The 26640-nt window shown below is 36.8% G+C and overlaps 1 protein-coding gene and 1 non-coding gene across 2 annotated transcripts in view; one reads left to right on the top strand and one right to left on the bottom strand.

Moving 5' to 3' along the window:
• The window catches only part of LOC128555951 (uncharacterized), a 43981-nt gene extending 17615 nt beyond the window's left edge, over positions 1–26366 (bottom strand). Inside the window, exons 1-3 of the mRNA XM_053539797.1 lie at positions 26176–26366; positions 4819–5439; positions 95–173 (exon numbers count right to left, since the gene is read on the bottom strand). Coding sequence (XP_053395772.1) covers positions 95–173; positions 4819–5428 — 689 coding nt within the window. The 5' untranslated portion in view covers positions 5429–5439; positions 26176–26366. The remainder of the gene's footprint in view (positions 1–94; positions 174–4818; positions 5440–26175) is intronic.
• Positions 14839–14910, top strand: Trnat-ggu (transfer RNA threonine (anticodon GGU)). The gene has a single exon. It is a non-coding gene; the product is annotated as a tRNA-Thr (tRNA).
• Positions 26367–26640: the final 274 nt, after the last annotated feature.

The following is a 26640-nucleotide window of genomic DNA, read 5'->3' as shown; positions in this document are numbered from 1 at the left end:
CCAAAACTATATCCCTCCGACTTTCGTCGGGGGATAAAAACTTGCCGCCATTCGGCTAAAGGTTAAAAGGCAACTCTGTTTTGTTCAAAAATACTTACTGTAAACAGACAGTATGGCTTCGTTATCATCACGTTCAGCCACTCTTCTAATTTCTTCTCGCAAGTTACGCACCTCTGTAAATACACATGTTCGTCATTTTAGAGGTACCGAAATAAAACGCCAGAATTATAAATAAGGAATTTTGTAAAATGGTTAATTATTGCAACAAAAACCACTTACTTCATGATAATAATAATTATCATCAAATTTCGTACTTCAAAAAAAAGTAGTCTCCCCGTTCATGGATTTTAAAACCTCTGACACTAAAGATTTTCGACAGCTTAACAGATTAATCTAATTTTGTGTTCATATCACCTCTCTCTCCCAACTCCTCCTTTCCCTTTCCCTTTCCACCTCCCGCCCCACATCCACCAACATACATCTACTAAGTTTCCCATGTTAAATTTGACAAAGGCGGACATAATCTCCGCCCGCCATTCTTTGGTTGTATACAATTAGATAACTATCATCTTTAATTAACTTTTATTTAACAATACCAAAGGATTAGGTCGCGGGGATGATGGCCGCAGCGGTCAAATTTAATAGGGTTGGATGTGTGTGTGTGTGGTGGGGGGAGAGGTCAGGGCAGCTGACCTCCATTATGACCTTGACCATAGAACTAATAACTTGGTCCACGTGCTATCGCCACCCGTTTATGTGCCAAGCTTAAAGTCAATACTTTGAAAAGTTATTAAGTTATGCTCTGACTTTTGAGCTCCATTTGTGACCTTGATCTTTTAGCCATCGTCCTTGTTCGTGCCTACATCGTCTCATCGCTACCTATATACATGTACATGCAATGCTGGAAATCAATTCTTTAAATGGTTAAGTTCAATTCCGGACATGAAATATGTCGTACAATTTGACCTTCGATTATTATATAGTAACTGACCCTAGTTTACATGCTCTACACACTGTTTCATTACCACCTACCTTTATGCCAAGCTCAAAATCAAAACCTTAAATTTTTATTGAGTTATGCTCCGGACATGAATTATGACAGCAAAAAGACGAACAGACGGACGGACAGAGTAAACATCATCAAATAATACGTCCTTTGTTTTCAACCGGCATACAGAAACTTAATGAAACATGCATCCACTCAAATTTTCGATCTTGAATTGGTGTTGGGTTTTTTTTCGATCTTGAACTGATGTTTTTTTCTGAAATGTTCCGTGAAACGTGAAAGAAGAGACAAATGAAATAGTTAAAGTAACTTATATATTAATTATTATAAGGTTATTATAATACAATATTGATCTGCAATATTGTATTCGGTACGAGTGGAATTTGGCTGTAGCCTACTGGACCCCATGAAGCATTTGTGCCGGGTGTGAGTGCCAAATGCTTCTTTGCAAGTCAATGTACTGTTTTAGTGTCCCCTTTACATTTATACATATACCTATGTCTAGCGTTGTTTCAAACAGACGATTGTCCTAGAACTCGCCAGACTTTTTTTTACGTTGGACTTTGTGACACCACAACGTCATTGCTGTTATTATTTATGTATCCCACGGGAGATGCATACAGGGGTTTATATTCGTTAGACTAGGAAAATACATTTTGTACTGGAGACAGAAAATTCCTAGCTATATAATAACAAAGAATTTAACTGCTTTTTTTATCTGTCATTACGAGTAGATTATGGCATTAAAAAGAGCAGTAATATCAAATAACAAAAAAAAGTGTATTAAAAGAATTTCTTCAAACATAAAATCATGCACGTGCCAATTATGTCTTTGATTCATGGGCAAGGTGTATACCAAGTACCCCTGTTCATCATTCTGAGTCTTACTGACCGCGAATGTTTCTAAGGACAGACAAACTGAGTAACAAATACTCGACTTGTTCACAGACCACTAATTTTAGTCATTCCCGACACAACCATCAACTGACCCTCCACAGCGATGTAGCGCGTCATCACATAATCTCCTTTCGATGAATGAAAAATGCTAGAAAACTGTGAAAAGTAAAATTTAACAAGAGATCACAGAGTGATCTTGGCGCCCACCAATGTGCCACTTTTGAGTGTTCCAAATTTCAAGACTTATTGACTAGCTCAAGGTCAAATTTCATTTCTGTACACAAAACTGTGCATGTGGTCCAAATTCAAAAGCTGTAGCTTGAGAAATGTAAAAGTAGGTCACTAGATCAATCTTAAGAACAAAGTTCTTTGTACACAAAACTATGCATGTGCATCAAGTTTGAAGGCTGTAGTTTGAGAAATCTGAAACTAAGTCACTAGGTCAATCTTAAGGTCAAAGTTTTTTTCGGTACACAAAACTATGCAAGTGGTCCAAATTTGAAGCCTGTAGCTACAGAAATGTGAAAGTAGGTCACTTGGTCAATCTTAAGGTCAAAGTTCATTTCGGTATACAAAACTACGCAAGTGGTCCAAATTTCAAGGCTGTAGCTTGAGAAATGTGAAAGTAGGTCACTAGGTCAAAATCAAGGTCAAATTTTATTTCGGAATACAAAACTATGCATGTGGTCCAAATTTGAAGCCTGTACCTCCAAAAATGTGAAAGTAGGTCACTAGGTCAATGTAAAGGTCAAACTTTGTTTTGGTACACAAAACAATGCATGTGGTCCAAATTTGAAGGCTGTAGCTTGAGAAATGTGAAAGTAGGTCACTAGGTCAAAATCAAGGTCAAATTTTATTTCAGAATACAGAACTATGCATGTGGTCCAAATTTGAAGCCTGTACCTTCAAAAATGTGAAAGTAGGTCACTAGGCCAATGTAAAGGTCAAAGTTTGTTTCGGTACATAAAACCATGCATGTGGTCCAAATTTGAAGGCTGTAGCTTGAGAAATGTGAAAGTAGGTGACTGGGTCAAAATCAAGGTCAAATTTCATTTCGGAACACGAAACTATGCATGTGGTCCAAATTTGAAGCCTGTACCTTCAAAAATGTGAAAGTAGGTCACTAGGTCAATACCAAGGTCAAAGTTTTTTTCAGTGCACAAAACTATGCATGTGGTCCAAATTTGAAGGTTGTAGCTACAGAAATGTGAAAGTAGGTCACTAGGTCAAAATCAAGGTCAACTCATGTCAAGGTTCATCTTGCCACTCAAAACCATACATGTGGTCCAAATTTGAATGTTGTAGGTTATTGACAAGAAGTTTTTAAAAGCTTTTCCCTATATAAGTCTATATGAACCATGTGACCCCCAGGGCGGGGCCATATTTGCAGTGTTCGAAATTCACGGTAGTCCGACAGCCCGTGGCTACCAAATTTCAGCTCGGGCTACCGATTTTCCACAGGTACAAGCCCGACTGGGCTACCGAATTTTCCTCATTTGTTTAAAAAAACATGCTAATCAAACGAGTACTGCATCGTGATTTTCCAGACTGAGAAACGCTTATGGAATATTATTGGTTTTTGCACTCTTACGTGTTGACAATCAAACACAGTGTCAAAGACGTAACCGCAGCGCTAATTGGCTGAATACAATCACCTCTGGCGTAACGGATAATTTGATTAGCTTTCACACTTCTCGCGAAAATCTCACAAGTACCTGCAGTAGGCGGAGCTTAAATTATGCTATCAGCGTGTGTGTAATTGTGTATTCAGCACTCGGTATTACATCTTACAAATTGTCAATAGTCCGAGTTGCAGTAATTGGCGAGTGCGGATCCTAAAAAATCGGGCAGAACAGTTTAGATTTCGTTTTGGCAAGGAGTGTCATGTCCGATGCTTTTGGACACTGACGATGCTGATCTGGACTGGAGTATTTCGAGTTAAAATGTTTAAAAAACATGGCAAACATGTACTGTAATCTCTGTATGTCTTTTTTATTACTTGAAACATGCATAGAGATGTCTGTAAAACAAAATGTTATATGGTGCAAAAATTATGTATTTTAAGGTGTTAAAGTTCGGGCTAGTGAAATTGGTGTCGGGCTTGGGAAATTTTTAATCTGGTAGCCCGAACGGGCTATTGGATTCAAATCTGAATTTTGTACACTGTATTTGACCTTAGGGGGATAATTTTAACAAACTTGGTAGAGAACCACTAGATGATGCTATATTGTAAATATCAAATTTGAATGTTGTAGGTTATTGACAAGAAGTTTTTAAAAGCTTTTCCCTATATAAGTCTATATGAACCATGTGACCCCCGGGGCAGGGCCATATTTGACCCTAGGGGAATAATTTGAACAGTCTTAGTAGAAGACCACTAGATGATGTCACATACAAAATATCAAAGCACTAGGCCCTGTGGTTTTGGACAAGAGGTTTTTCAAAGTTTTTCCCTATATAAGTCTATATAAACCATGTGACCCCCGGGGCGGGGTCATATTAGACCCCAGGGAAATAATTTGAATCATCTTGGTAGAGGACCACTAGATGATGCTTCATACCAAATATGAAAGCCCTAGGCTCTGTGGTTTTGGACAAGAAGATTTTCAAAGTTTTTCCCTATATAAATCTATGTAAATTATAGAAATAAAGGACCATAACTTATTAAAAAATTGTTGAACCAGTCTGATTTTCAGGGGGACATAACTAGGGTACCAATACATCATTCTGACAAAGTTTGGTCAAAATCCCCCTGGTAGTTTCTGAGGAGATGCGATAACGAGAAATTGTTAACAGAAGGACGGACGGAATGACGGACGGACGGAAGGACGACGGACCACGGACGCAGAGTGATTTGAATAGCCTACCATCTGATGACGGTGGGCTAAAAAGATCAATTCAAAGGTCAAACAAACCTTGATAAGTCTGTTGCATGTCCCGCTGTAGCGTCACAAGGTGCCCATTTATCACTCCAAACATCCCCTCTATACGTTCACTCGATTTAAGGTCTAGGGTCTTCAGCTGTTCTAAAGCTGGATGAAGTTCTAATTCTTTGATACCATTTATTACCTCGTCTATTCTTGGTGGCTCACTTGGAGAATACTTATGGCTGATAGTCCTTATAACATTGCTTAGATCTTCAAAATCTCCGTCATCTACTGTGGTGGTTCCGGAATGAAAGTATTTGTTCCTCCAAGCCCTGATTTTTTCTACAGCTCTGTGATCTTCCGAACCCGATGTGGTGAAATATTTACGCGCTAAAAATGCCAGTAAGGAAGTATCCCAGTTTGAAATATCAGCTGTCTGGCCGGAAGATGGATACAAGATTTGTTTTTGCTCCTGGTTAATTCCTTTTGATCTCCTTATTTCTTCTTCATTTCTGCTTAGGAATTCGGAAAGATCCACATTTCTTTCTTGCAGTCCGTTTACTACAATAATTCGGATAACACCAGTACCTTCTTTAATTAGAAGGATTATAAATCTGATAAAATCCAAATTCTCCAGGGATATCTGCCCAGACATCATTGTACACTTTTCTGAAAAAAAAAAAAAATTTAATCGGTTTTCATTCGCAATCAGCCATATTCGAAATAAATTTTGAAGTCGTTTATAATAAAATCAAGAAATAACATATGATAGATGTATAAGATCATGTTGAAAGAGGTTCAGTCTGCCTTACTTGCTTTTTACACGCCGATTGAAAATTTTCAAAATGGCGGCGGTAATACAACAGCGCGACAGGGACGACCTGCTATTTTTAGATAAAGTTGCGACGGCCGATATTATAATCGATTTGATTTTTTGTATCATTTTGAAGCTAAACACTGAATCAGTTAATCATGAAATAAAACGCTAGTGTAGGCGAGTTTAAAAGAAACAAACATTTTTAGGCCTTATCAGTACGATGATTCACGCTTTAAACAAAGGAATACATTGTGTATTGCCAATCACTTAATAAGAATTTAAAGCTTCCATTTAAACAAACCGAATATTCGAAAATATTCGAATATGGCAAACCGAATATTTGAATATTGATTTCAGTATTCGTTCCCATCTCTAATCTATTTGGAGTGCGAAAAAGTACTAAGTGACATTTTGATTAAAATTTGTTTTCTGCCAGACATTCCTTTAAAATGTCCACTAGATTTTTAAAAAAAGTTGTTTTCAATCAGATTTAAAAATATTACAACAGCTGCTAGAATTATAAAGCAACAAGGTTTCTTTTCTTTCTCCTGTAAACTTTCTGAAATGCACTTAGCACTTTGTCGCATTCACCCCTCAATTTTCTTTAGTAGAGTCTAACAGCACTAGAATTATATTTAAGTTTTCGATTTCGATTAGCCTAAACTATTGAAACGGATAAAAATCTCGAATTTATTTATTTCAGGTGGAAATTTTAGAGGAGTTGAAGAATCGTGCAAGAATGACAAGACTTGAAAGTTTCAATTATTGCAAATGTGCTAATTACTTATTTGATAGCAAATTAGCCTACATTGATTATATGGTCTGAGTTTGGTTGGAAAATGGTCCAATAATCGCGACTTCTGGCCAAACGGGATCCGACGTCTAATCTGTTTGCAAGTCCAACTAAACTTCAACGTTAATCTGACGTCGGGAACTGACGTCCATACAACGTCTACCCAACGCCGAATGTTTACTGAGTACTGAACTCCGCGTAGTAATATTGTCAATGATACCTGCTTCTAAGCAAATCACGTGCCGGCCAATACATTTCTAACAATCCGGGATATGCCGGTCACGTGGCGGACAAGAAAAATATTTTGAAGAACAAGTGTTCCGGAGCACGCCGGCCATGTGAGCTGCAAGCTTCCATATAATAACTCAGCGAATTTTGTCTTGTGACATGTTTCTATCTTACCACATATGTCAAAATGTTTATCTGAAATTATACCTCGGAAATATGTATGACTCGCCGCTTAGCCTATCTGAAAGACCGACACAGAGCGGCGTACGTCGGACAGATCCGGGCAGTGACAGAAAGTCAAACGAATGCCTAGCTGATTGCCAGCGCCAAACCCGTTTAAACGACGTTACTGAATGCATCAAATGCGAGTTGACTATGACATTCTAAATCTGCAACACGCTTGGCAACGCCTGGCAAATGTAATGCTTTCCATAACATTTATGTAGCTCTAGACTTACCCTAAGCCTTCTTTACACAAGGGAAACAATCTGTGAATTTGTTTAGTGAACACAGTTTGACAATCATAACCCTGTCCATGTTATACCAGTGAAGAAAGCTATCTATGTTACCTACTATACATGATAACACAGTCATGCTTCTAACAGTCCTGATATTGTTTCCTTTGATTTTCTCGTATTTCTAGATAGTTTTCCCATACTTTGACGCACATGTACGGGTGGCAGAGATCGTTCTCTTTCCAGCAATAGCTTTCTAAACAAATTTTACTATAATTCTGTGGGTTTTAACATTTCTAAACAAGAGGGTCATGAAGACCCTGAATTGTTCACCTGAGTAATATGAGCCACATGTTTTAAATGGCAAATTGTCGCTAAAATATTATAAGGTAGGTCAGTAGGTCAGTAGGTCACATTCATGGTTGCTGAAAGTGAGTTTTAAGATTGGTGTGCAAAAACTGTACATGTCATCCAAATTTCAAGGCTGTATCTCAAAAAACAAGAAAGTAGGTCAGTAGGTCAAGGTCACAGTCAAGTGACCCTTAATTGCTTGGGGTCATCAGATAATTATAATTAAACAGTCTAGGAAATATGATCTGATATTTTTTAAGTATTTATTCCTATATAAATCATATAACAAGTGACCCCCAGGGCGGGGCCTCTTTTCACCCCAGGGGCATAATTTGAATAATCTTGTTAGAGATCCACTAGGCAATGCTACATACCAAATATCAAAGGCCTAGGCTTTGAACTTTCAGAAAAGAAGATTCCCCCCCCCCCACCCCAACCCCTATATAAGTCTATGTTTAATCTGGGACACCAAGGGCAGAGCCTCTTTTCACCCAGGGGCACAATTTGAACAATTTTAGTAGAGGACCACAAGGCAATGAAGCATACAAAATATCAAAAGCCTATGCCTTGCAGTTTCAGGCAAGAAGATCTTTAAAGCTTTTCCCTATATAAGCCTATGTAAAACTTGAGACCATCACCCCGGGCAGGGCCTCTTTTTACCCTAGGGGCATAATTTGAACAATCTTGGTAGAGGACCATACGGCAATGCTTCATATCAAATATCAAAGGCCTAGGTCTTGTGGTTTCAGGCAAGAACATTTTCAAAGTGTTTTCCTACAAAAATCTATGTAAAACTTGGGACTCCTGGGGCCGGGCCTCTTTTCACCCAAGAGGCACAATTTGAACAATCTTCATCGAGGACCATTAGATTATGCCGCATGCCAAATATCAAGGTTCTATGCCTTGCCTTTTTGGACAAGAAGACTTTTAAAGTTTTTCCTCTTGGTTGCCATGGCAACTAGAGCTCTGCATGGAATTCAATTCTTTGAACAATTTTGAAAGGGGGCACTCAAGGATCATTCCTGTGAAGTTTGATGTAATTCTGCCCAGTGGTTTTCAAGAAGAGTTTTTTAGAAAATGTTGACGGACACACGACGGATGACGGACATTCAGCAGTCACAAAAGCTCACCATGAACCTTTGGCTCAGGCGAGCTAAAAGTCGTCCATTTGTTGACAAATTTCACCACAAAAATGTCACACTTTTCCCCAGGGCAATAAATGAATTGATCTTTACAGATTTTTCTTATCAAAGTGCTGATGTTTACAGTAATTGCTACTAATAATGCATGAATTGTTATGCCTAGAGGTAAAAGAGCATGCTTTGCATGAAATACTATGTATATAACCACCTAAGCCTGCAATAAAGTTTTAGCGGAGTTGTCTGCATTCTTTCCAGTTATTTTACCCAGGATCATTTTTTCAGCTCAAATAACTCTTTTTCAGAAAATGATATTTAAAATATTTTTTTCAGACTGCGTACTTCGATACAGATAGCTACATATAATATCTAAAATAGATGGTGGCAACTTGAAGTTTGTATTTCTAGTTATAACATGTTACAATGCCTAATTTATGTCTCATGAATAACAAAAGTCTTCAATGTATCTATATTTTGCAGTAAACTATTTTTTTTTCAAATTCAGTAAAACATTATCCGGCCAAAAAAGAAACGAAAACACTTCCTTTTGATAGTAAAGTTCCCTTAAAAGTGGTCAATCACATTTAAGCAAAATTTAGTGACATCTTTTACTTTTTGTATATTCTGTTAGAGATTTATTTAAGAAACAAAAATACCCATTACTTAGAGACAGATCCCTGTTAGAAATGTATACTTTATTGATTTTCATAAAAATTTGTAATTACTCCACTTTAATATGAAAATATTTAAAATGCTTGGTATTTCTTTTTATTTTCATATAATTCCGAGTTTTACATTCGCATTGGATAGATATACCAAATATTTAACAGTCTAAATCAAAAGGTGGGTTTTAAAATGCATGTAGCTTCTGAATTTCATTTTTTTTTCCATTCTATCTTGGTTGCGCAACCAAGATAGACAAAGGGAGGTAATAATAATTTTTCAAACTTGCATTTCTAATGAATTCAATCTATATATGTAATTGTTAATGCAATTACTTTACGAATATAATACAATATATCGGTTAGTTATACATTTTCTTAGGTAAAGTATGTTTATCACATTTATACTTATGATAAAATAACTCGATCTTGGTTGGGCAACTGCAATAGGAAAACCAATTATTAAAAATATCTTCAGTGAGAACCTAACTTGTATTAAGCGCTAACTGAACATAAATGAGTGTAAATGATCAGATGTTAAAGTTTAAAACAAATCCGTTACTTAGCCAAAATCTGATTATCCACATTTAAAGGATTCGATGGATATTTGATGTCTTGAAATTTGAACATCATTGAAAGAAAAAGTTATATGACACGAAAATTGAATAGGTTATAAAAAGGGTATATTATTCTAAAAACCGATTGTCAATTTATTAATAAATGCTTGAATTCCCGTATAGGGTCGAAATTTAGGGGTCACAATTCTGGACAGTGAAGCGCCTTTAAAATCTCACCGTTGTCAAAGAAATGTTGCTCGTCTTTGTTTTGAAGCATTTGCAGCACTGTCCGAGTGCTGAAATTTCGAATGACAAGGTTAAACAATTAACATCGTTTTCAAGAATTTTGAAAATTGTTTATTTTCATTTCTTTACAAACGGAATTGTTTTTCAAAGGGGGACAACTTTGGAAAATAAATACGAGACAGTACGGAACACAATGGGAAAGAGTATATTGAATGACTAGAATGTCTGTAAAGACGTTGCTTGTTTGCAAAACATTGTAAGAACTCATTTTCACGGTTTAAAATTCTCTCTTTATTGATTAATCATTTTCTTTTCATGATAATGATGATGCACATTTGCTTAAAATATTGTATTTAGTTGTTTCCCTTGGATCTGATTGCAAATGGCAATCTGTCAAAAATGTGTATGGCGGACAAATAGAAAACAAGAGGGCCATGATGGCCATATACATCGCTCACCAGAGTTGATCTGGCCTGCTGACCTAGTTTTTGACCCCACATAACCAAGACTGAAACTTGACCTAGAAATCATCAAGCCAAACTTTCTGACTAAGTTTCATAAATATTCGGTCACAACTGTGGCCTCTAGAGTGTTAATAAGCTTTTCCACTGTTCTGACCTACTGACCTAGTTTTGACCCAACATGACCCAGATTCAAAATTACCCTAGAGATCATCAATACTAACATACTGATCAAGTTTCATAAAGATTGGGTCACAAATAGTGTGTCTAGAGTGTTCACAAGCTATTTATTTGATCTGATGTACTGACCTAGTTTTTGACCCCACATGACCCAGTTTCGAACTTGACCTAGAGATCATCAAGACTAACTTTCTGACGAAGTTTCATAAAGATTGGGTCAAAAATGTGGTCTCTAGAGTGTTCACAAGGCAAATGTTGACGTACGACGCACGACGCACCCCGACGGACGCCGGACAAGACCGGTCACAATAGCTCACCTTGAGCTCTTTGTGCTCTGGTGAGCTAAAAAAAGAATCTAAGTAAATCAATGACAATCTTACTTTTTTATATATATATTAGGATGTCTGTAATATAATCAATATTTCAGTTTGTCATTTACAAACTTTGCACATATAATGGCTTTCATGAAACAGACATGATTATCCTATAAATAGATTATGAACCGTGAATTGAAGGTCTCACAATTGTCTTTAAATGGACAACATCTTTACCAATAAACTCGGTCCAATACTTTTGTTTAAACGCATTGTCGCTCACTATTCCAAACATCAAATATTCACAAGAAGTTATTCCCCTTTAAAATAGAATTCCATTTTTTAAAAACATAAAAACAACCAATTTTCAAAATTTCTAAAAAAGATGATCGATCTTGTTATTCGAAATTTCAATACTCGTACATTGTGTTGCAAATATATACATCTAAAGGAAGATATGTAACATTTCTCTGAAAATGGTTATATTTTTAAGCATCTTAACTGTCCAGAAGTGAGGCCCCATACCGTGGTCTCTTTCTGGGAACTCGAGCATCTATCATTAAATTGACATGGGAATTTTAGAATAATGTAGTTATTTAATAAACTGTGAAATAATTATTTATTTCTATCATTTTATGATGTTCTAATTTCAAGACGTCAAATATTCATTCATCGACTCTTCAAGATTTGCCAAATTCCAACCAGCGGTTGTTGAGAAATACTCCGGACAAGAAATGCGGGACAAAAGGACGGACGAAGCGGCGACTATAATGCCTCCCTTTGGATGAGCACAAAAATATACACGGTGTATGATCACTCTTACATTTTTGGTACAAAACTTGCTGTGATTTCATTTTTGGTATAAGCAACAAACTTTTACGTACAAAAAATGTAAACATGCTACGGAGCAGGAGGCGAGTACGTGCAAAAATACGACTTTAGAGACGTAAATTGATTTTACTGATGTTATCACGGAACATAAGTACCTTCTGAGCTTCAACAAAATGGAAAGCTTCAGCACTTGTCGCTAAATAATCGTTACAGTTTGAGTACTGCTGTACAAATGACGCAAAAGTAAATGTTTTATTGCAATTCTTTTACAGATTCGTGATGTTTGAGCACAATTTTTTACAAATATATTAAAATTTTATCCGCAGAAACAGTAAAAAAAGAAACCATTTTTTTAAAATCAATTTATACTCTTAACAAGTTAAAGCATAGCAAAAGTTCCTTCTAGGGAACATCTATATAAATATATATTAACCATCTTGTGAAATTTTGGTTGCAATATTTGTTTTAAATATTGGTCATCAGTGTGTGGAACCCAAGGGTCGGACACAAGGCAAGACCATTCTACCTTACTGATATTCCGTATCCCCCACCCCGTTTAAACAGGTAGTCGGTGGCGCAGTGGTTTACAGGTTGGACTACAACGTCAGCGATCCAGGTTCGATTCCCGGACCAATCAGAGTTCGATTTCCGAACCCGGATGGATTCCCGGTAAGGTCTGATATCCCTACTAGTGTTCAGTGCTGGGTCATTTACTTTAATTGGTACTCTTTCCAACAGTATCGGTAAATATGGTGCCTGCAGTGGGCTCGGCTGGAACTAAGTTGTCGACTACCCACGTTAAACAAGAAACTTTACTTATTTTTAAGCGCCACTGGGGGCGTTACATTTTATTAAATATACAAAAAAAACATTCTTCAAATTCTGGAAAAGAACTATGTTGTTTTATATACTGTCTAACAATGTCAGGTAAGTATTTACGCTAACATAAATTGTTAAATCCAACAACAAGGTAAATCCGTTACCACTTTCAGTTGAGTAAATACGGCAATAAGAATTACACTAGCTAAACAGGTTGACCCGGTCAGTAGTGTCACATTGTCATTCGGTGCGTGAATTTGATGCGCATAATAAGAGGGTCGCAATGGGGTTTATTTTCAAATATTGACCATGCATTCGAAAGTAACGATAATATTCAGTTATTTACATGTAAATTTGCTGATATATGTCTACCTGTTCGTACACATGTTATGCTCTTCAAGAATAAAGGAAATAAAAGAATCAATCAATCATCCTCGGGTTTAGTAATATGTAATCCACGAAGCGCGTTGTCAGAGAGTCGCCTCAATTAGGAAAGAACAATTTTAACGTCACAGGTTATTTCTAAGGTCACGGAGTTTGATTGGCCAGCTTGTAACGACAACACCTTTCGAGGTCATTGCTCAGTCAAGTGTGACTTACCCACCCTAAGTGTTTCTTCTCAAGAGAAGGAACAAAAACACGATTTCATCAAAATATAAAGCACCTATATTTTACGTATAACACTGAACTGAGGCAACTCCGTTATTTTCCAAAATGTTCATGTAATATTTAGCAAGTATGTTTTGTTTTTCGTGCCAAGACTGGTAAGCAGCACGGTTACCGAAGTTCCGTATCTCCAGATAACCCCATGACAGGCTAGGATTACGGAACTATTTATGAGACAAGAAATGGATACGTAAATATATACATTTATGTTGTTGTTAGCTTACTTATTTTACTTAAAATAGCGAGTTACAGGTCTGCCGTTGATTTCTTCATTATCTGACCGCCATTTCCGATTAAACCAATTTCATGGAGGAAAAATATCGTTGTCATTCTCGAATGATTTAAGCTTAAAACATGGCAAATTAAACGCCATTTTTTTCGTCATTGCCTTTTTCATTAAGGAATTTTTTATTAACTTTAAGCATGTTTTAACGTAAATTTCATGCTTATAAACACTTCCGTAGTCTTAGCCTATCCTCATTACATTTGTATATATACTGGTTCGAGTCGTAAATATTCGGCCACCCGCTTTAAAACTTTTTTTGAGTCAGATGCTTGAGAAAGCATCTTTGTCATCACAAGCACTTGCGTGAGCAACAAAATCGGCAAAAACAACAAGTTGAGGTAAGTAGAAAAAAAGTTGTCCTTCCATAAAGTTGTTTAATTTAAATAGCAAAATTAATATTTTGTCTCGCGGGTGGCGTGACGTCATCGCACGCGCTAGTTTATGCGGAGGCCCGGCAAGGGTTAATTGAAATCTAAACTTTAAAACACGAAAAGAAAATACGTTAACTAGCATAAAACACGTTTAAAACAAAGTAAATAGTATACAGTCCCTCAACGTCATTGAATTTCCATTTCTACGTTGTTTTTCACGTTGACGTCATTTCCTTTTGAATTATCCATTTCGGAGCCTTAACTCTCCTGTTAAAAGACCCCCGAAATGTGACAAGGACAGCAGTTTTATGCTAGAATGTGGTATTTACAGTGACGTAAAAATTAAACTACGTCATGCTACTGTAAGAAGGATGACAGGCGCTGGTATGCAACAGGCACCAGTATCGGACCTGGGACAAAGAATATGACCTTGTTTTTCATCCTAAATGAGTTCAAAATGAAAAATATGTAATGAAATATGAGCCCCCTACAAAAGTTACATATATGTCTACTGTAGACATACATATCTTTTGAAGGGGGCTCGTGTTTCATTAGGCTACATATTTTTCATTTTTAACTCATTTAGGATGAAAACGAGGCCATATTCTTTGTCCCAGGTCCGATACTGGGGCCTGTGAGGTATGCTTTTGAAAAGTGATTGCAATTTGTTGAAAAAAAAAGAACGATTTTTGCTATAGCATCGATTTATTTCCAAGACAATGTTGAAAATACAATCAATTTTATGTTTAGAAAGTGGCCGAATATAAATGTCACGGGATCATGTTTAACTTGTTCCCTATCCCATTAGAAATTCGAGGACGAATTTCATATAGCGGGGGAGTATGTCACGGTATAGAACGTGAATATTGAAATGGGGAGAAAATGTGTAGGCGGCCGGATAGCTCAGTCGGTAGAGCATCGGAACGGTATTCCGAGGCCCCGGGTTCAAGTCCCGGTCTGGCTGCACATTTTTCTCACCCTGTGACATAAATGTACAATCTCTGGAAGGTAAAATGTGGAGGCTAAACCTGTCCGTTATTTTAAGCGCCGTTTTATAGTTTACCATACTGTAAACGACCAGTAATGATAATAATCAACGTTGCTTGTATTAAAGCACATATGGTAGAAATTTTGTACAAATAAATTGTATGAAGAAAGAAATATTCAGGAAAACCCGCATAAAGTGGTCGAATTTACGACTCGAGCCAGTACGTTTATTTGGAGATAAGGAACTTCCGTACTCCTGGAATCGGAAACTAGGGTTATGGTACCGTAATCCTAGCCACTGCCATAGTCACCCGATTTTTTGGGCTATGCCCCTGCACTGCAGAGCGCGCGCGCGCGCCGACATATATCGTACCATGTAATGCACTGTAATTCAACCTACCTATATAAAAGGTGAAAAGTCCACAAATCTCCCGTTTAAGAAATGACAGATTTTCTCCTGTTACTTAAAAAACAGTTTGAATTACAGTGCATGACATGGTACGATATATGTCGGCGCGCGCGCGCTCTGCGGTGCAGCCACTGCCACAATTTTAGCCCAAAAAAAGGATCATGAATTTTTGTGTAATATATGCTAATACAACTGAAAATACAACATTGTATCATTTATTTATTCATTCTCGATTGCGAATCAAGATAGATAAATTGAGAGAGTGTGTGTGTGTTCGAGTTTAACATCTTTTTCAACATTTGTTTTAGTTATATAAACGACGGTGTCTACTTGTAGCAGTGAGGACAATGTCCAGCTTTATAGGGTTGCCTCACTGGAATATCACGCCGTAGACACGTGGCATGATACCCCACCCAGTCTCATTATACTGACACCGGGCTGACCAGTCCTAGCACTATCCCCTTAATGCTGAGCGCCAAGCGAGGAAGCTGCTAGTACCATTTTTTATGTTTTTGGTATGACGCAGCCGGGGATCGAACCCACAACCTCCCGCACTCGAAACGGACGCTCTACCACTAGGCTACCGAGGCGGTTAAAATTGAGAGAGAGAGGGAGAGAAATCGCTACATCTACATTTACTAAGGTAGCAGGGTACACTTCGAATTTTGGCCCCCGTCAGTATTTGTTATAAATAGAACTTCGTGATTTTGGATGTCTGTAAATTAAGGTGAGAGATAATGATTATTAATTCTTTAGAAAATTTATACAGCCGATACATGTAAAATTCTGATGTCAGTTGGAAAACCAACTGCTGGTAGCTTTGTACGATCAATGAGACACCTTTTCGCGGAAAAATTCAAATCACGGAAGGGTTCCGTGCTTGTTGATTGATACTCAGGAACATTTTCGCTATTTTGTGACAAAACGAGCTGGATGGGCCCCTATTCCGTTTATATCCTGACGTTCAGTAAGGACTATTAAATTGAGAAATGTAATAAAATTGGGCATTATTCTTGCAGCGGGATCATTGCAGGCTGTTCAAAAAGTGCAAAATTGATGATTTTGGCATGCTATCTTTCATGGATGGTGTAAACCTTTCGTTTTGGTAACTTTCTTTATTCTTGTATGCCATTAATTAAAAGCACAAAACATGCATGCAATTTATAAAATGGCCACCCTGATTCTGCTAATAAGGGAAGTGCAATACTGCGACTCGCTACATGTAAGACCGTCCGTGCCCAAAATTTTCGCATCTAAGTGTACCCTGCTACCTAAGATATTGTACTATTTAATTGACCTGTCAAAACATGTTCCCGGCTTTTAGGTTAATCTTATATAGGCTCGAACAGAATATAATGAAAGCCGGGTCCATTTTTTTGACAGGTCAAATAAATTGGACAATACACCCTAGGAACACACGTACAAAGTTTGCGTCTCCTTTGGCCTAGCGTCCGCCTTCGGAGTGGGAGATCGAAGTTCGAATCCCGTCAGGCCACCTGACCTACAAGGATAGGATTCGGGAGGTAATGCGCACAGAGAAAATATGTTTCATAGTCCAAATTTGACGGGTCCATTCAATAGGTCGACACTATTAACAAAAAAGTCTTATAGAAAGATTAAAAACTGGCACGCGCATGTTTTGACAATTAGGCCTATATGCCGAAGGATAAAGGAAGTATTTTTTCTGCCAGAAACAGACACCCCTCGCAAATACCTCCCAAAATTAATGTTTCCTAAGCTCTGGGAAAAAATATTTGTAAATAATATAGACCTGTGCCTTTATACTAAAAATATAGTTGACCTTCTAAAAACTAAATATTGCAAGATTTTTGCATTTGCTAGAAGTTATTTCCGCTATTTTTATGTATAAACATTATTCTAATATTAAATACCATAAAATTAAACATCCCATCAATACCAACATACCAAGATTCGTATCTTAAATGCATTTTCAACACACATGTCACCTTCCTCTAGCCTACTATGACATGAAACTGAAAACACATTTTATTTCATACATCGGATACAAAATTTGACAAAATACTGCGTCGAATACATTTTTACATCTTCGATTTGTTCCGTAAAATCATCCACGAAATGAAATAAAGACGAACCTAAGAATAAAAGGATGATAAATAAGATCACTACACTTCCGACTTACAACATTTCATCTATGTAGGAAAAATTAGGTGCTTGTACGCACCAGTGACTTTTGTATCAAATATAGGATTGATCATACACCATATTGTAATCGCAACTTGACCGCGATGGTTGACCTTAGGCTGATTATTCATAGATGAATTCATTGTAGAAAATAAAGGGTGCTAAGGGAAGCCGTTGTTCAGAGTATGGAATTAGTAAGTGTGAGAAATTGGCGAGAAGTTCGACATTCGACATTGAACATTCGTTCTCAGAACGACATTAGACATTTGAAGCGTGAAGTTGGCAATATTGAACATTCGATTTCAGAACGACACTGGACATTCGCATCTAGAACGACATTCGACATTCGATTTCAGAACGGTATTCGACATTCACATCTAGAACGACATTCGACATTCGATACCAGAACGATATTGGACATTCGATTTCAGAACGACATTCGACATTCGATTTCAGAACGACATTCGACATTCGATTTCAGAACGACATTGGACATTCCATTTCAGAACGACATTCGACATTCGATTTCAGAACGACATCCGACATTCGATACCAAAACGACATTCGACATTCGATACCAGAACAACATTAAACATTCGATTGCAGAACGACATTGGACATTCGATTTCAGAACGACATTCGATTTCAGAACATTAGACATTCGATTTCAGAACGACATTGGACATTTGATACCAGATCTACATTCAACATTCGATACCAGAACGACATTCGACATTCGATTTCAGAACGACATTGGACATTTGATACCAGATCTACATTCGACATTCAATTTCAGAATGACATTCGACATTCAATTTCAGAACGACATTCGACATTTGATTTCAGAACGACATTCGACATCCAATTTCAGAACGACATTGGACATTCGATTTCAGAGCGATATTGGACATTCCATACCGGAACGACATTGGACATTCGATTTCAGAACGACATTGGACATTCGATTTCAGAACGACATTGGACATTCGATACCGGAACAACATTGGACATTCAATTTCAGAACGACATTGGACATTCGATTTCGGAACGACATTGGACATTCGATTTCGGAACGACATTCGACATTGGACACGTGGATCGCTGGGTCAGTGTTTTCTACCTTGGCACCGTATCCTGAAAGTCTGCGAGTGCTCCTGATAGTGTCGTAGACCATTCTAAATGATTGAAAAAGAAACACGGACTATTGTGACGATGTTAACTCCCTTAACACCGTTTCCTGAATGTCTGAGAGTCCTCCTGAAAGTGTCGCAGACCGTTTATAATCGGTTGAATTGATACATAGGCTAATGGGACGGTGTTGTCTCATTTGGCATCTTTTCTTGAAAGTCTGCGAGTGTTCTTGAAAGTGCCGCAGACCTTTTTTAATGATTAAAAAAGAAACAAGAACTACTTGGTTAGTTTTATCTCTTTTTGGTACCGGTTCTTGAAAGTCTGCGAGTCCTCCTGAAAATGTCACAGACCGTTCTTCATGGATTGAAATGATAGTTCTTGTTCCTTTTGGAAGTTCACAAGAACTATCATTTCAACCCAGTAAGAACGGTCTGTGACATTTTCAGGAGGACTCGCAGACTTTCAGGAAACGGTGCCAAGGGAGGAAACATCGTCACAATAGTCCGACGGCGTGTTTTTTTTTTCAATCATTTAGAATGGTCTGCGACACTTTCAGGAGGACTCGCAGACTTTCAGGAAACGGTTCCAAGGGAGAAATTATCATCACAATAGGAGTCCATGTTTCTTTTTAAATCATTTAGAATGGTCTGCGTCACTTTCAGGAGGACTCTCAGACTTTCAGGAAATGGTGCCAAGGGAGAAAACATCGTCACAATAGACCGTGTTTATTTTTCAATCATTTAGAATGGTCTGCGACACTTTCAGGAGGACTCTCAGACTTTCAGGAAACGGTCCAAGGGAGAAAATATCAACACAATAGTCCATGTTTCTTTTTCAATCATTTAGAATGGTCTGCGACACTTTCAGGAGGACTCTCAGACTTTCAGGAAACGGTCCAAGGGAGAAAATATCGTCACAAAAGTCCGTGTTTCTTTTTCAATCATTTAGAATGGTCTATGACACTTTCAGGAGGACTCTCAGACTTTCAGGACACGGTTCCAAGGGAGAAATAATCGTCACAATAGTCCATTTTTCTTTTTAACTAATTTAGAATGGTCTGCGACACTTTCAGGAGTACTTGCAGACTTTCAGGAAACGGTTCCAAGGGAGAAAAAATCGTCAGAATAGTCCATGTTTCTTTTTCAATCATTTAGAATGGTCTGCAACACTTTCAGGAGCACTGGCAAACTTTCTTGAATCGGTGCCAAGGTAGAAAACACCGACCCAGCAATCCACGTGTCCTTTCAAACCATTCAAAACGGCCTTTGACACATTAGGAGGACTCGCTGACTTTCAAGAACTGGTGCCAGGAGGGACAACACTAACCAAATAGTTCCTGTTTCTTTTTAAACTTTTAAAAGGTCTGAGACAATTTCAGGAGCACTCACAGACTTTCAGGAATCGGTGCCAACTGATACTACTAATGTCGTTTTTGATTCGAATGTCCAATGTCGATCTGATATCAAATGTCCAATGTCGTTCTGAAATCGAATGTCCAATGTCGTTCTGAAATCAAATGTCCAATGTCGTTCCGGTATGGAATGTCCAATATCGCTCTGAAATCGATTGTCCAATTTCGTTTTGGTATCAAATGTTGAATGTCGTCCTGATATCGATTGTCCAATGTCGTTCTGAAATCGAATGTCCAATGTCGTTTTGGTATCAAATGTCGAATGTCGTTCTGAAATCGAATGTCCAATGTCGTTCTGAAATCGAATGTCGAATGTCATTCTGGTATAGAATGTCGTTCTGAAATTGAATGTCCAATGTCGTTCTGGTATCGAATGTCCAATGTCGTTCTGAAATCGAATGTCGTTCTGGATTCGAATGTCTAATGTCGTTCTAAAATTGAATGTCCAATGTCGTTCTGGTATCCAATGTCCAACGTCGTTCTGAGATCGAATGTTCAATGTCGAAAGTTTAACTTATTGCCAACTTCACGCTTCAAATGTCCAATGTCGTTTTGAGATCGAATGTTCAATGTCGAATGTCCAACTTCTCGCCAACTTCACACACTTGGAATTAGTTTGTGTACAGTGCGCTATTAAAGTATATATACTAATAAACTTTGATAATTCGGCAGTTGACCTAAATCCAACCGACACTTTATTTTCCAATACAGGTAAATCCAATATTTGCTTTACAATAGATCTATGACAGATAATCTTTGAACATACCTGGACATATTGGACTCAACTGCCACATTATCAAAGTTTATCAGTACTACTCTCGCACGTTATTTGTAACAATAACATGTTAATATTTATACTAGTGAGAAAAGGGGCATCGGGTAGTGAAACCATTATCCGTGACAAAACAGTTTTACTATTTCTGAATCGTATTGACTATAGAAACAAGAGGACCATGATGGTCCTGAATCGCTCACCTGTTCCCACATGACCCAGTTTTGAACTGAGTATGACGTTGTTTTTTTTATTATTTGACACAGTGACCTAGTTTTTGAGCTCATGTGACCCAGTTTTGAACCTGACCTAGATATCATCAAGATAAAAATTCTGACCAATTTTCATGAAGATCCATTGAAAAATATGGCCTCTAGAGAGGTCACAAGGTTTTTTTATTATTTGACCTACTGACCTAGTTATTGACTGCACATGACCCAGTTTCGAATTTGACTTAGATGTCATCAAGGTGAACATTCTGACCAATTTTCATGAAGATCCATTTGAAAGTATGGCCTCTAGAGAGGTTACAAGGATTTTCCATTTTTAGACCTACTGACCAAGTTTTTGACCGCAGTTGACCCAGTTTCAAACTTGACCTAGATATCATCAAGATAAACATTCAGACCAACTTTCATACAGATCCCATGAAAAATATTGCCTCAAGAGAGGTCACAAGGTTTTTTTTATTATTTGACCTACTGACCTAGTTATTGACCGCACGTGACCCAATTTCATACTTAACCTAGATATCATCAAGGTGAACATTCTGACCAATTTTCATGAAGATCCATTTGAAAGAATGGCCTCTAGAGAGGTCACAAGGTTTTTCTATTTTTAGAACTACTGACCTAGATTTTGACCACAGTTGACCCAGTTTCGAACTTGATCTAGATATCAACAAGATGAACATTCAGACCAACTTTCATACAGATCCCATGAAAAATACAGCCTCTAGAGAGGTCACAAGGTTTTTTATTATTTGACCTACTGACCTAGTTATTGACCGCGCGTGTCCCAGTTTCGAACCTGACCTAGATATCATCAAGTTGAACATTCTGACCAATTTTCATGAAGATCCATTCAAAAGTATGGTCTCTAGAGAGGTCACAAAGTTTTTCTATTTTTAGACCTTCTGACCTAGTTTTTGACCGCACTTGACCCAGTTTCAAACTCGACCTAGATATCATCAAGATGAACATTCAGACCAATTTTCATACAGATACCATGAAAAATACGGCCTCTAGAGAGGTCACAAGGTTTTTCTATTATTTGACCTACTGACCTAGTTTTTGATGGCACGTGACCCAGTTTCAAACTTGACCTAGATATCATCAAGTTGAAGATTCTGACCAATTTTCATGAAGATCTTTTGAAAAATATGGCCTCTAGAAAGGTCACAAGGTTTTACTATTTTTAGACCTACTGACCTAGTTTTTGACCGCACATGACCCAGTTTCGAACTGGACCTAGATATCATCAAGATGAACATTCTGACCAATTTTCATAAAGACCCCATGAAAAATGTGACCTCTAGAGTGGTCACAAGCAAAAGTTTACGGACGGACGGACGGACGGACTGACGGACGGACGCACGGACGCTGCGCGACCACAAAAGCTCACCTTGTCACTTTGTGACAGGTGAGCTAAAAACCCTGAATTACCAATAAAGACATAATCGACTTTTCCGATAATGTTTTTGTTATCGTTCTCTATTTATACTTATATTTGATCAGTTAAAACTTTCCACTACACTAATTTATATATTTCCATTTTCTCGTGCAGTTCATGTTTTTTACAACACTGCAGTAAATCTATATCACGATAAATGTACGTAAAATTTGAATTTATGAGTACACACCTTTTCAATAATAGGTTGTGCCTCATTAGGCGTAAAAAAAAATGTTTGTTTCCGGTATCCCGACCTACCCTAAATTTTTGGCCCGACCCTAAATGTTTTTATGGCCTTGGAGAATTTTTTTTTTCAACTTTTTAACAAAAAGATGCAAAACTGCATTTTTTATGCTTTAAACGTGGCCAGTGATGTTAGAAATCAACTCACTGATGCTCTAAAGGCATAACCCTCTTATTTGTAATCATTTTTTGACAAAAAAATAATTTCCAAAAAGTCTCCCTTAATAAAAAAAATTTCCAAAAAAGAAAAAAAAAATCCTAATTTTTTTGAGCATGTTACCGGAAACAAAGAATTTTTTTAGGCCTTATAATCTATTATAATACAAAGGTCAACCATCGGGGTAAAGTTGCGTCTACTATACTGTAATTCACAGTGCAAAGTCTGATTTAAGGTAGTTCTGCACGTCTGAAAAACCGGAAGTGATGGCGTAACGTCATTTATCCGGAAAACGTAGAATAACGCCTGGATTCGGCATACGGAAATTAAAATCAATTTATGAGTAAATCTAAACCTGTGAGTAAATTTGTTATAATGGCACTGCTGCTACATTTCTAAAGTCAAAATATAATATTAAAACATATGGCACGTTAAAAAATCAAAATAATGTCTCAAAATTAACGTAAAATGCCCGGTTCCCTTTAATCATGGTAAAATATCTCAAAAATAAGCACACGGACCTATACATTTTATTTCACCAAATTATAGGCCATTAGTTTATTTACAACTGTGAGAAGTTTCATCAAAATCTACATTGTAGAAATAATTCTGTCCGCGAAAGTGTTATGAAAGTTACGATTTTCCCATAGACTCCCATTATGAAATATTGCGTGAGGTTCAAATTTTTCAAATCAGCCTAGCAAAAAATCAAGCACACGACCCTATCTTTTTTATTTGCTGAATTTTCTAGGTATATTCTGAAGTTTTGAAAAATAGAAGTTTAATCAAATTCTACATTGTAGAAAAAAAATCGATCCAAACGTGCAGAACTACCTTAAACCGACAGTGATCATATTTCAATATATTCTATTCAATGCAAATGATTAGATACTATGCTTTTTGTAAAGTTTACTAACGAGTATTAACTTTTCTATGTCTACTGGTACTGATGATAAACCCGAACAGATGAAAAAGTCGAACACCTTGGAAATATTCGATTGCAATCGGTTATTTATAAAATTGAACACACCATCTAATAGTTTCCACTTACAACACCAACTGGTGTAAACAAAAACAAAATTGGTAAATATTCTGTATAAATAAATGACTTACATAAATTCGTATAAATTTTTTTTATCCAAAATTACTGGGGAAGAGGGTGTTTTTTTGCGCATGCTCACTGTCGAAACATGAAGGCCTGACATTTGTTAACTTTTCATTACTTGATCAGGAATGACTGTTGCAGCTTTTTGGGGAAAGTTTCAATATAATAATACCAAGAAAATTTTGTAAATGACAAAGGGTTCGAATTTATCATCAGTCAACTTTCATAAAGTCCCCTTTTTACATACCCCTTTCAGGCCCCCACTTCGTGTAGTTTGCTTACTAAATATAAATTTGAATTATGTAAAGTTTTCAGCAAAGGTTAAGCTTTATTTTGATACCGACCATCGATTTCAATTTGCAGAAATAAAAAAGTTACAGGTAAAAAACCTCATTTTCTGTTCGGGTTTATCATCAGTACCAGCACAGGAGTCTGAAATTCTATCAATAAGACCATAGAAGTCGATCTTTACAAAAAAATACCCCCTATAGAAGTCGATCTTTACAAAAAAATACCCCCTATATAGGCTGAAATTCTATCAATAAGACCATAGAAGTCGATCTTTACAAAAAATACCCCCTATAGAAGTCGATCTTTACAAAAAAATACCCTCTATATAGGGGGTATTTTTTGTAAAGATAGACTTCTATGGTCTTATTGATAGAATTTCAGACTCCTGTGGTACCAGTATGTATTCAAACAACACGGTGATGTAGTTTCTTATTTTCTATTCAGTTTCCATTCCGTTTCCAATACAAAAAGAAATATCATCATTCACAGTTAAATAACAAAACGTAATAACAAACAATATGAGTTTTCCGTCGTTACAACCGAACGATTTTCAAAACGGAAGACCATTACATTCCATTTTAATTTCGTTCATATCGTTTTATTATTAATTAAATTATTAGATCTAGCAATCCTAATCATAGATCCTGTAAATTTCTATTTCAAATATTACCAAAATTTTTACTAAAATATCAATACTTACAATGCTGGGATGAAAATCAGATGGAAAGATTTTGCCAATATTTAGTTTATAAATCCAAGATTACACATGGCATAATTTATTACACTAGCTCTATGACGCGCAGAGCTCTGCACTGTGCACATGTACATTTTGTTTTGGTTTTCAGAAAATAAACTGACCTAGATTATGCGGAGTAGATGTTAGTCGTACATGTACATTTAAACACGCTACTTAGCCGCACAGTCCACAGATGAGGGTCAAAATGGGGAATTTGTTTTCAAACCAATCTAACTACAGATTTGTTTATTTTTAAGTATGATTTTCATATCAAGTAAAAAAGCTGATTTTAATGTATTTTAGTAATTAATAATATTAAAACATTGTACAATAGGCTTTAACTTAATTTAAAGTAATTTACAAGTTAAAGCATAGCAAAAGTTCCTTCTAGGGAACATCTAGATCTAGATCTATATAAATATATCATTAACCATCTTGTGAAATTTGGTTGCAATATCTGTTTTAAATATTGGTCATCAGTGTGTGGTACCCAAGGGTCGGACACAAGGACAAGACCATGCTACCTTATTGATATTCCGTATCCCCCACCCCCGTTTAATCAGGAAGTCGGTGGCGCAGTGGTTAGCTGGTTGGACTACAACGTCAGCAATCCGGGTTCGATTCTCCGACCAATCAGAGTTCGATTCCCGAACCCGGATTGAATTCCAGTTGTGTCTGTAGACTAGATGTTGGGGAGGTAATGACGCCTGCAGTGGGCTCGGCTGGAAATAAGTTGTCGACTACCCGCGTTAAACAAGAAACTTTACTATTTTAAGCGCCCCGGGGGAGGGGTGGGGGGTGTACATTTTGCACTGGAAAATATACTGCCTAACAATGTCAAGTAAGTATATACGCTAACATAAATTGTTAAATCCAACAATGAAGTAAATCCGTTACCATTTTCAGTTGAGTAAATACGGCAATAAGAATACCCCGGCTATACACGTTGACCCGGTCAGTTATGTACCAATCGTTGTGCATTCGGGTGTAAATGTTCTTTTAACTCCGTAACACACCTGCTGCGGCGCGGTAAGAATTACCACCTGACGTCGAAGAACATTATCTAGCCTTATCATAATCACACTCGCATACAATCAGTTGAAATCATGCAGGGAAACATTATTAACTTATGTGTAAATTGAAATATGCTTACAAAATATTCGAAGTTTGAACAAATATTTTTTTATATCCAATTTCGTCCGTAGCTTATATCCAAATAGAACAAAATTTTCTCTTCGAAATATTTACAATTTTAACACACCTTCTGCGTTTAATAGATATTTGAACATTAAATTCCCATAAATAGAAATGCATCATTAACAATGAATACTTAAATCAGCGTTACGCGAAACTTACACCCGTTTTTGTGTGAATGTCAATGGTTTATATTTCTAAACATGTAAATGTTGTGTGTCACGCGCTGAGACAGTTAAGTTGTAATATTTACATCCATCTTTGAATAATTATTAAATTTACAAACATGCGTTTATATATATATATATATATATATATATATATATATATATATATATATATATATATATATATATGTTTTTTTGGGGTTTTTTTTTGTATTTTATGAAACATCCTTTGTTGTGTTATTTTTTATCCATTTGTA

This window comes from Mercenaria mercenaria, chromosome 3 (assembly GCF_021730395.1).
Source record: "Mercenaria mercenaria strain notata chromosome 3, MADL_Memer_1, whole genome shotgun sequence".
NCBI lineage: Eukaryota > Metazoa > Mollusca > Bivalvia > Venerida > Veneridae > Mercenaria > Mercenaria mercenaria.
Note: the sequence above shows the minus strand (reverse complement) of the source record. Positions and strands in the feature narration are given on the sequence as shown.